The sequence below is a fragment of the Chelonia mydas genome, chromosome 4 (genome assembly GCF_015237465.2).
Source record: "Chelonia mydas isolate rCheMyd1 chromosome 4, rCheMyd1.pri.v2, whole genome shotgun sequence".
NCBI lineage: Eukaryota > Metazoa > Chordata > Testudines > Cheloniidae > Chelonia > Chelonia mydas.
The window spans coordinates 53,669,636-53,681,721 of NC_057852.1; the positions used below are offsets into that span (position 1 = coordinate 53,669,636).

At 40.4% G+C, this 12,086-nt stretch overlaps 1 protein-coding gene across 2 annotated transcripts in view; it reads right to left on the reverse strand.

The window, feature by feature from the left end:
• The window catches only part of INPP4B (inositol polyphosphate-4-phosphatase type II B), a 292,155-nt gene that overhangs the window by 138,548 nt on the left and 141,521 nt on the right, over nt 1-12,086 (reverse strand). For both annotated transcript variants that reach the window (XM_043545736.1, XM_043545737.1), the window contains 2 exons: nt 9,768-9,898; nt 1,978-2,082 (listed from right to left, as the gene is read on the reverse strand). In XM_043545736.1, the coding sequence (XP_043401671.1) occupies nt 1,978-2,082; nt 9,768-9,898 (236 nt within the window). The remainder of the gene's footprint in view (nt 1-1,977; nt 2,083-9,767; nt 9,899-12,086) is intronic.

The window sequence follows — 12,086 nt, forward strand, 5'->3', positions numbered from 1 at the left end:
CTTGTTTAGAATTTTGCTTTTTCCATATTGTTGCCTGATCTTTTGATTGTTCATTGATTAGGTTATTGGCTTAGTTTGCCCAGTTAGGACTCTGAAATTTGGTAGGTTCTTGTCTCAAGATCAGGCCCACTATTTTCAGAATTACTCAAGGAGCCCTATGGGGCACAGCCATGACAGCAACACTCACACTCAGGGAAGACCTTGTGTAACTGTAAAAGTGTTATGATTACAATGATTAGTCCAATAAATAAAACAATGCAAACAAGTAAAGCGATTTAATGTAAAACTGTCAGAGCAACCGGCACCATTACCAGGTATATACTCACTCACTCTATCCTTGGGGAGAGCTCTAAAGGTTGAGGCAGATCCTTGTCTAACTCTGGCATGCAGATGACGAACTTAAACAGCTGTACCTGAGCTGAGACCAGATGTTTTATAGGCCTTGATAGTCTTCCTCATGCATATGTATGCATAGCTCTTCCCTCCTTTAACATATCTTAACTTCCTCACCCTCATAATACTGGGGTGCCCTTATCCTATAGGTTAGTATATTAATTAAGCAAAACGTATTAACATATACATCAGTTGGATTACTATGGTAATATTGCTTAGCTAATATTCCCCTCCAAAAATACTCAGATAGATAACTGCGAGAAGGCAGTTTGTACCAATCAGCAGTTTGCAACACTTGTGATTATGACAAAACAATGAATAAAGTCTTGTGACTTATCGTTACTGTTAGTTTACTTAAATATGCTAACTCTTTGAGCAATTACTCCTACCCAGGCTATAAGGCCTTACACTTATGCTAACTGCTTAAGCTATTCTTAGCTAGGCCTATAGGTCTCTTGCATTCTATCAATTCCACTCCTTTATCTTATAATTACTGCTATAATTATTACATGGCTACAATACTGGGTTCTAACAAACCACAACCATAAACCAAAATTCAAAGGGCACTAAATTACATACACTGAGACAGTTGCAAAAGTTAATTTAAACTAGAGCTGAACACCACACCATTTATTAAATGAATTCAATCCTTTTTCTTGTTCATTAACGCAACAACAACATACCCGTAATTGTTAGAAATTTGTACACTGTCTGAAATTGTTTATTGAATATTTTATGCAAACAAATTACAGCCTGTGGATTACTTGTTAATAGTTTGCTGCAAGTATTCCTTTGAATATTCAATATCCATAGCCGAATGCTTGAACTGTGTGACTGGTTACCCCAGGTACATGGTATTGTTTCTGTTCCCTGATCAGCTGACCTAAACTTCATAAACTATTTCTGCTTATGTTTTATGATTATATAAATCTCAGCTAAGGTTTAAGAATTCATTTTCCACAAACATTTTAACAAACAAATCTTTCCTTGGATGAATGTTGATCAAAAGCAAACAAAACTATTGCAAACAGAGCTTAAACAAGATTCTCTCTGGAAGTCACTATAATTTTTGTGAATAATTTTTCTCTCTAATCTCCCAGCCCTAAAATCAATGTGAATTCATGCCAGCCAGTTGCACACAAATCTACTGAAAAGCCTACTGTAATGAAAAGGAGTTAATGAAAAGGAAACTGAGCCATTTAACTACTTCCCTATCATACCACTTCATGGACCATGTTGACCAAGTTTAAACAGCATGTGCCAAATCTTGGTTCCACTGAAGTCAAAGCAAAAATCTCCCAATTACCTCAAAGTGACCAAGATTTGGCATTATATGAAAAAAGTGTTTTAGTACTATTGAAAATATAGTGCCTAACCTGAAGAGACACCTGTCTAAGCACCATTCTTCTTTGTCAAGTTACAGTGGTTTACTATCGAAGAAATTGCAGATTTTTGAACAGCACCACTATGAGTTAAAATGCATGGAGTTTATAAAGGGTTAAAAAGGAATACAAACTTTCTGATTATATATAAACCACATTGTAGTGTGACACAACTAGAACATTTCTCTGGAATATACTTTACCTTTCAACCGAGGACTGTGCACATGCATTCTTTGCAGATGGAGATTTATTGGAACAAATTCTAGTGTCTTTTCTCCTTTACTACAACTTGATTTGAAAGAAGATCCTAGAAAACAAAAGTTTAAAGAATCATTATCTCAAGCACCCAGCAGATGTTTTGTCTTTTTTTTAAAATGTTAGGACAATACTTGTACGTTAGTGGCATTCTTTAATTTACTTTCAATGTGTAATCGTGTATTAAGAAAAGAATGGTTTGCTAACTGCGTCTCAGCATGTATCTATATTCCAGTTAACAAAACAGCTTTTAATGCACAGAACAATCTAATTTGCTGAGAGACATTGTTCCTGCTTCCTAGAATTAGTCCACAGCATGCTGGAAATGATGCCACAGTTAACATATATTGAGTTTATATTGTGCTAAAAATACAGGGGCATAGAGATATGACACGACATATTTCCACTAGCAAGTGAGAACTTTCGATTTTTTTTTAAAGCAAAACAAATGTACTGACTAGAATATTATTTCCTGAAAGTGCAAACAAAAAACTTTGAATTGTTCACATTTCAGTAGAAGTCATTATAAATACGCCCTCTTTCTAAAATGACAACGTAATAATAAACTACTCACAATGTGCTGAAAAGATTTGACTATACACTTTATAATCATCACATCTAAAGTATGAGATTATGAGTAACTAAGTAAAGTTATTTTGAATGTTTAAAGGAACACTGTCAATACTGGCAGGCCAAAAAGCTAATTTACCAGCTGATTTTTGATGGTATATATACATGATGTAGTAGCTTGTAATTTGCCCTTTCTATGTCTGTCTGTTCTTATGATTAAGCACTGTATTGAAAATTATCATTATCTGTAGTGCTTGCAGAGAAATGCTATTCTGGCTTTGTTTTTCTAAGACCACACAGGAGTGTGGGCATTTTCATTTGCATTCAAAGTCATTTTGGGGGAAAAGAGATTCAGGAATTGTAGCAAAATTACATTTGTAATTTTAAAAGGTACCATAAGTAATATTTTGTGTTTGATAATCTTGAAAGTGTTCCTTTAATCCTACATTTTCCTCTAAACAATGAAAATGAAGTAATGAATAAACCAGCTTTGTATATATAGGACCACAGAGACTTCTGACCCTTATTTTTTTTACATGTTAATATCAAGCATCACACTCCTTTTCTTATTTCTCCCTCCCCCTCCTCCAATAAAGAAGAAAACCCAGGACAGGTTAAAATATGCATTTAATTTTATTCTGCATTATCATCTTATTTTACTGAAAAAGTCTAGGGACACATTTCTGAAAACAGCACGTGGAAAGATGAATCCCTTTGTGGGAGAGAAGAGTGCAATGTAGTCCATAGGGAAAATACTGAGGAAGAAAAAATTGTGATAAGAACAAATTAAAACAAATAATGGGTGGTGAGATTGTATACAGGAACCAATAAATACTTTGTTCTACAGAAACATATTAATATGTGACAAGAAAACATGAGAACTTAATTGACAATTTGTAAAAATGAAAGGAGGAAAGCTTATTATAAAACCAACACTTGGTTTACAGTGAAGAAAATGCCTGTACCGATTTGATTGTCAAGGGGATTGGGACACACACTAATGTTGTCAGTGGAAGACAGGAAAACAACGTGACTGACAATGTAGCTATAAATCAGCAGCACAGGCAGAAAGGTTTCCTCCTGATTCTGAGATGTCAAAGATTTGGTATTTTCACACTTTATCAATGAAAAACAGTTGGTGGTAATTCCGGCATACTGTACATGTCTAGCAATTATCATGGAAGAAATACCAAGAACTTTACAGGTTTCAGTTTTCAGACAAGGCTGTAAAGATTCAATTTGACAGCAATCAATGTCTCAAAGGAGGTGCTTAGCACCTCACAGTATCTGGCTGTAAGATATCAAAGAGTACTTTTGCATAAATAATTGATATGATGTAGAATGAAATGGAATTTTTTGGGGGGAGTGTGAAACAGAATGAAACAATGAAATGTGTGAAGATATATGTTAAAAAGAGATAAGGAGATAGTCAGTAAATCCAGAGGAAGGGTTACTCACAGAGCAGAACGTTAAGTGTGTGTATAAGTTTCTGAAGGATTGGGACCCAACTACACAACAGAGAATAGTGAAAGTATATTGTTATATGGGACACCTAACTTCACAGATAAATTAGATAAATCTTATCCCCTGAGTTATTACATTACACATAATGACATCTGTGATTTGGGTCAAAAGAAACTGTTTAGTATGTAAGTGCTGAGAAAACTTGCAATGTTTCTTGAAGAGATTTAAAAAACCTCTATCAATAAAGATGTACCTTTATGATAATGAAATTACAGTTTCAAAGAATAAAAAGTATATCTCAGGATGCATACAGGTGGTATGATGCTGTATTGTATTACTGAAGAAACAGTATGTGATGACAAGGAGGACCTGTGGCACCTTAGAGACTAACAAATTTATTTGAGCATAAGCTTTCATGAGCTACCGCTCACTTCATCAGATGCATTCAGTGGAAAATACAGTGGGGAGATTTATATACACAGAGACAATGAAACAATGGGTGTTACCATACACACTGTAAGGAAAGTGATCAGGTAAGGTGAGCTATTACCAGCAGGAGAGCAGGAGGGAAAAAACCTTTTATAGTGATAATCAAGGTGGGCCATTTCCAGCAGTTGACAAGAATGTCTGAGGAACAGCGGAGGGGGAAAGGGGGATATAAACACGGGGAAATAGTTTTACTTTGTGTAATGACCCATCCACTCCTAGTCTTTATTCAAGCCTAAGTTAATTGTATCCAGTTTGCAAATTAATTCCAATTCAGCAGTCTCTCGTTGGAGTCTATTTTTGAAGTCTTTTTGTTGAAGAATTGCCACTTTTAGGTCTATAATCGAGTGACCAAAGAGATTGAAGTGATCTCCGACTGGTTTTTGAATGTTATAATTCTTGACATCTGATTTGTGTCCATTTATTCTTTTACATAGAGACTGTCTGGTTTGGCCAAGGTACATGGCAGAGGGGCACTGCTGGCACATGATGGCATATATCACACTGGTAGATGTGCAGGTGAACGAGCCTCTGATAGTGTGGCTGATATGATTAGGCCCTATGATGGTGTCCCCTGAATAGATATGTGGACACAGTTGGCAACGGGCTTTGTTGCAAGGATAGGTTCCTGCGTTAGTGGTTCTGTTGCGTGGTGTGTGGTTGCTGGTGAGTATTTGCTTCAGGTTGGGGGGCTGTCTGTAAACAGGGACTGGCCTGTCTCCCAAGATCTGTAAGAGTGATGGGTCGTCCTTCAGGATAGGTTGTAGATCCTTGATGATGTGTTGGAGAGGTTTTAGTTGGGGGCTGAAGGTGATGGCTAATGGCGTTCTGTTATTTTCTTTGTTGGGCCTGTCCTGGAGTAGGTAACTTCTGGGTACTCTTCTGGCTCTGCCAGTCTGTTTCTTCACTTCAGCAGGTGGGTATTGTAGTTGTAAGAACGCTTGATAGAGATCTTGTAGGTGTTTGTCTCTGTCTGAGGGGTTGGAGCAAATGCGGTTGTATCGTAGAGCTTGGCTGTAGACGATGGATCATGTGATGTGGTCTGGATGAAAGCTGGAGGCATGTAGGTAGGCATAGCGGTCGGTAGGTTTCCCGTATAGGGTGGTGTTTATGTGACCATCGCTTATTAGCACCGTAGTGTCCAGGCAGTGGATCTCTTGTGTGGACTGGTCCAGGCTGAGGTTGATGGTGGGATGGAAATTGTTGAAATCATGGTGGAGTTCCTCAAGGGCTTCTTTAAAATGCGTCCAGATGATGAAGATGTCATCAATGTAGCGCAAGCAGAGTAGGGGAATTAGGGGACAAGAGCTGAGGAAGTGTTGATCTAAGTTAGCCATAAAAATGTTGGCATACTGCGGGGCCATGGCAGTGCCCATGATTTGAAGGTATATATTGTTCCCAAATGTGAAATAGTTATGGGTGAGGACAAAGTCACAAAGTTCAGCCACCAGGTTTGCCATGACATTATTGGGGATACTGTTCCTGACAGCTTGTAGTCCATCTTTGTGTGGAATGTTGGTGTAGAGGGCTTCTACATCCACAGTGGCTGGGATGTAATTAAAGGCTGCATCATATACTCAAGGGGTCAATGTCAAGGGGTGAGTTCCTCACCCTCATTCTAGCCACTTTACACCGTATAATAGGGCTGGAGAATCACAAACGGGACCTAAAAGCTCTATATCTGGGTAGAGGAGGATTCCCTTGGGATAGGAACTATAGACAGCTGCCTCTTCAGGGGCACCTTGCAAGCACTGGCACAGGGGTGTGCCAGTAGATTCCAGGCAGGCCTGCAGCCCAGGAAACTGTCAGAACTCAGACAGCCCTGGGGGCCTAAGTTACACCAGGGGCCTCTCCAGTCCCTAGACAAGCCCAGGATCAGAGAGGCACAAAGGTGGCTTAAAGCCACCTTAGCACTCCCCCACCCCCAGGCTGAAGTTCTGTGCTATGCCTCTAAAGGGTATGTCTTGACTGCAGAATTTATTTGGACTGTGCCCCTAAGCCCCCTCCTCTTCACATACCCAAGGCACTTGAGTTAAGTGGTACTTCCAAATGGGGCTAGCTAACATGGCTAAACATCTGGGTTAAAGCCCTGGTTCCTCTTTCACACAGATTGGTAATCCAACCACTTTGCAGTGAGGATGCACGCTAAATCACTTGAATGCATGATAGTCCTCTATTGTAGCCTTCCCACAGTTCCCCATGTGGGCCAGACAAGTTCCTTTAAAATTCCCTGGGACAGAAACATAGAGTGGTTCACCTTACTGCAGCACATATGAACCATGGGAGATGCCCCCAGAAGTCCCAGTGACACACGCTGGGGAGTGCAGCACGAGTGAGGACACAGTAACTAGGGTACGGCTCTGCAGTATGGCTGCTCAAACTCAGGCTAGGCTAACCTGCAAATCACCCAGGCTAACTCCAAAGTGGAGACATACCCTTAGAGGCACAATACTGAATCTCAGCAAAGGCTTCATGGGCAAGCATTCCCTGACTTTTGGAGCCATAAGTGGGCAACACATACATCTAAACATACATTTTTGGAGCTTGATCCCGCACTGCTCTCAGAGAGTAGAATGCAGGTGTGGGGTCTCGGTGTGAAATATTAAATATTTATGACTTATGCAGTGCGCAAAAGTGTGCAAGGACTTTCAGAGCAAATACACAGGTATGATCCCTAACCTGACAAGTTTATAATATAATTTTACATGTAACTCAGTAAGTGAAAATAAAAAAATAACAAGGAAGATGAGGTGAAGAAATGCAAAGGTCACAGCAAAACATTATACAGTTACTTGACTATGGTATGTAAGTTTTAAGGAGGGATTTGAGTGTTAGCCTTCTACTTATTATCTGTTCATATTTTATTTACCATCTTCATATTATTAGTTTTCTTTTGGTATCTTTGTTGCGTATGCTTCTTTTGTTCTCATAAATAACCTTAGACTCTATGATCTGTTTCTGTAATCTCAGAACACAGTTAAAACAGATTAATAAGCTTCATCAATGTGCTCAAAGAAAGTTGGCGTCTTACCAGTTTTTCAAGATTTATGTTTAATATACTATATTGTCTTTTTTTATCTTGAAAGGTTATTCGAACGTTTTCTTAGAAGTGCTGGTTTTTTTATTGACTTCATAAAAATTCTGTGTTTGTTGCTTTGTGTATGATGATATATGGGACACCTTCAAAATATAATACATTAACAAAATATTTCAAAAACTCTGTCTCGGTTCAAAGAAAGGAACATAGGAATTGCCATAATGGATCAGACCAGTGGTTCATCTATTGCAGTATCCTGCCTACAGTAATGGCCAGTACAAAATACTTCAGAGGATGGCAGATGAACCCTTTGTCTAATGCAACCTCTTAACCATATACTTGCAGACAAGTGACTCTCTGATGTTTATATAGCATCTAGTCCAATGGAAAGCTATTCTGAACAGATCTTCTTTGGGGGTGGGAGTGTAAGAATGAGTGTGTGAGAGAGAGAGTGTAAAAAGAAAAGGAGTACTTGTGGCACCTTAGAGACTAACAAATTTATTTGAGCAAAAGCTTTCGTGTGTGTGTGTGTGTGTGTGTGTGTGTGTGTGTGTGTGTGTGTCAGGGCCATCCCTACCCATACACAAACTATGCAGCTGCATAGGGCACCAGGAAATTTGGGGCACCAAATGGGACCAAATTTCCTGGTGCCCCACGCAGCTGCATGCTGCTTTAGCGGCCAGCCCAATCCCCCGGACAGCTGAGCCAGCCGCTCGTGGGCTGTGCACAGCAGGTCCCAGGAAAGCTGCCCCCGCCCCTGCCCCACCCCTTCCCCTCGGCCCCATCCCTGCTCTGCCTCCGCCCTGCCTCTTCCCACCTCTGCTCTGCCCCAGCCCTACCCCCACTCCCCCCCAAACCCTGTCCCCTGAGCTATGCATCCCAGGGGACTGCAGCAGGGGCCGGGGTCGGGCCCGCCCTGCACTCACTGGGCGGCTGGAAGTAGAGCGACCCAGACCCAGCCCGTTCCACTCCGCCGGCTCCCAGCTGTGCCACCGGTGAGCCCTTCCCACCTTCCCCCAAGCCTGGGAGCCGGGGGAGCACAGCGGAAAAGGCTGGGGCCGGGTCGTTCCACTTCCCACCTACCCATGAGTGCGGGGGCAGGCCCGACCCCTGCTGCCTTCCTGCATTGGCTGCTCCTGCCTCCCAAAGCCCTTGGGCGCAGCCCCCCACCCTGTGGAAGCCTGGGATGCCCACTCCTCCCCCGGAAGCCTGGGGCCGCCCCCGCCCCCCTCTTCCCCGCAGGGGGGCTGCATAGCACACCGCAATCTCTAGGGACGGCCCTGGTGTGTGTGTAGGTAAATGAAATCCACCCTCAGGTGTTATAGTATGCTCAGTATTGAACGGGAAGAAGGAAGAATGATAAAAGTGATTTTTTCAACGATTAATATTTTGGAGAAGAAAGACTTGTCTCTGAAATATTTTACACAAGGTGGCAATTATGGCATAATTACTTGTGTCCAGTTCAGCATACAGATGGAGATTACTCTGCTGTGGATTGTTTGAGGTAAACATTCACTTTAAAACTGTGATTACTCCATTTTTCTCAGGTTTCAGAGTAGCAGCCGTGTTAGTCTGTATTCGCAAAAAGAAAAGGAGTACTTGTGGCATCTTAGAGACTAACCACTTTATTTGAGCATAAGCTTTCGTGAGCTACAGCTTATGCACAAATAAATGGGTTAGTCTCTAAGGTGCCACTGAAGGAGTTAATTATTATGCATTAATTGCTCAGCTCTTGTTTGGTGTGTGTCTTGCTGGTGGAGAAACTAGCCAACTTCCCATGCATATAGTGCACAGTAAATTTGTCACAGATGTTATACTGGGTTTGCAGGCACATGGACAAACTCCCCTCTTTATGCATTGCAGTCTATAGGCAGAGTGGTGCATAGTATATTTACAGAGCCAGCACCAAGGCAATTATCGTTTGCACTTCACACCAGCACATAATACCTCTTGTATGGCAAAAGTAGAGTTGCAAATAGCTGCACTTTTGGACCCCGGTGGTAATTTACAGCAAAGGTCTGATGATAGGTTGCCAGTCCTACAAGTTCAATCTCTCCTCTTTCCCCACCAACTACTCCCATTGTGAATTGTGTTTAATTCTCTTTTAATACACTCGAGTGAAATGTCCATTATACAAGATACTCATTACCTTTGATGGAGGATAGAAACTATTTCCATACCTGTATGTTTCCCGAGATCTGCAAGAGTGTCCTGGTACATGTTGAGCATCTGTTCAGAGTGTGCAATAACATTTTTACGCATATTGTCCCAATGTGGAGCAAGGTCCCCAAGCTCTTTTAGGTCCTGATTCCTGCATCAAAAGGAAAAAAAGATGGCATGAGCCCAAATACAGTATGTTAAGTAGGGCTGTGAAGCGATTAAAAAAAATAATCGCGATTAATCGCACTGTTAATAATATAATCCCATTTATTTAAATATTTTTAAATGTTTTCTACATTTTCAAATATTTTTATTTCAATTACAACACAGAATACAAAGTGTACAGTGCTCACTTTATATTTATTTTTTATTACAAGTATTTGCACTGTAAAAAAACAAACGAAATAGTATTTTTCAAGTCACCTAATACAAGTACTGTAGTGCAATCTCTTTATCATGAATGTTGAACTTACAAATGTAGAATTATGTACAAAAAAACCTGCATTCAAAAATAAAACAGTGTAAAATTTTAGAGCCCTCAAGTCCACTCAGTCCTACAGGCGCTCGCATGGAACTGTTGTAGCGGCTTTGCAAGATATTTGTGTGTCAGAAGCGCTAAAGATTCATATGTCCCTTCATGGTTCAACCACCATTCCAAGGGACATGCTTCCATTCTCCGACAATGTCCAATATCAGCTGCTTCAGGAAGAAGCCCTGCAGTAGGCTGTTAGGAGGACACTTTGAGGTGTCCTCTTAACCCTCAGTAATGAGAGATTGGCTCATGCTCTGAAGCTGAAGAGTTTATATCACTTCCAAAGTGCTTGACTTTTGGTACTGATTATTATTTATGTAAATATACTCCCCGTAAATGTCAATTTTTTTTTTTGCATCCTGGTAAACACTTGGCCTCTGATATGTTGTGACGATGGGTTCCATAGGCTAATTATTTTTGTATGAAAGAATATTTCCTTTTACAGGGTTTGGATTTACCACCTTTCAGTTGCATAGGATGTCCCCTTGTTCTTGGATTATCATTGTCCCATTCATTATTGTGTGTACTTTTTATCATATCTCCTCACATTTATCTCTTCTATAATCCCAATCTTTTCAAGTTCTCTTCATATGAGAGTTTTTCCTTGCCCCAATCCTTCTCATCTCCAGTCTTTGTCTCTATTTCTACTATAATCTTTTTTAAGATGGAGTGATCAAACCAGAGCACAGTATTCCAGATGAGGGTGTGCCACTGACTTCTAAAAGAGCATAATATTTTCCATTTTATTCTTATGCATCCTAATATTTGGTTTGGTGTTTTTAACGATCACTGAGCATTGTATGGAGGTCTTCATTGAGCTCCCCACAATGATAGCCGGGGTGAAAGTCTGTCCTGACTGAAGTCAGGGTTATGTTCGACGTTGACTTTATTGAGGTTAAAATTTCATCCTAGGCTTTTTCATGACTTGATCCAGTTAATTGTAATGTGTATGAATAGTTCAAAATATTCCCTTCAGATGTCATTATTTTGTATGGTCAGTGCTGAATACGTTTCCTCTAGAGAACTTTAGGCTTCTAAGCAATTCTCCCTTTGTCATAGCCATGGGAATAAGAAAGTGACTTTTGCTATTATTATGGTCATTACAGTGGTAGCACACTCTAGACACTATACAAATAGCAAATACATTCATAATAAAGGATATTCTCCATAACTATTTCAGCTACCTTTACTAGTCCCCTAAAACCTTGCACCCACACTAGTAATCATGCATGCATATTTGAAAGTTAAAATTCAGAGTATTAGTCTGGACATGACTTTTGAGCCATGTGGAACAGGGATGATCAGAGTTTACCTAACCAAGAGCCAAACTGGAAACTTGTCACAAGAGCAAGGGCTACATACTGTTTTACACTGTGGATCAGATTGCAGTCACTCTAATGCAGTCATATTCATGGATTGCACTATTAAAATGAGCATAGCCATGTGATTCTTATAAAACTCTGAAAAGTACACTTTAGCCACCTTTGGTGCAGGAGTTCAGAAGGAGAAATGGAGATGTTTGTATGTAGGCACAAAGACGACAGTTCCAAACTAACTTGCATGTAAAGGTGAGGGGCCACTTGAAAAGTCTGCACCTTCTGTCAGGGTGGAAAGGCAGGAAAACCTGCAGTTGAGTTGGAGTCTTGTACACCAGTAACTCTCTCAGGCAATGGTGTCAGCACACCAGTGGCCTAGCCTTTGTTCGGGGTTTTTTTTTTTTTAAGGCATCACAGTGAGGGAGAATTTTGAAGGAAGATTCTGAGGTAGCTTTGTGGATGTTTACAAGGAGCTCCTCCAAGAGTAAGGG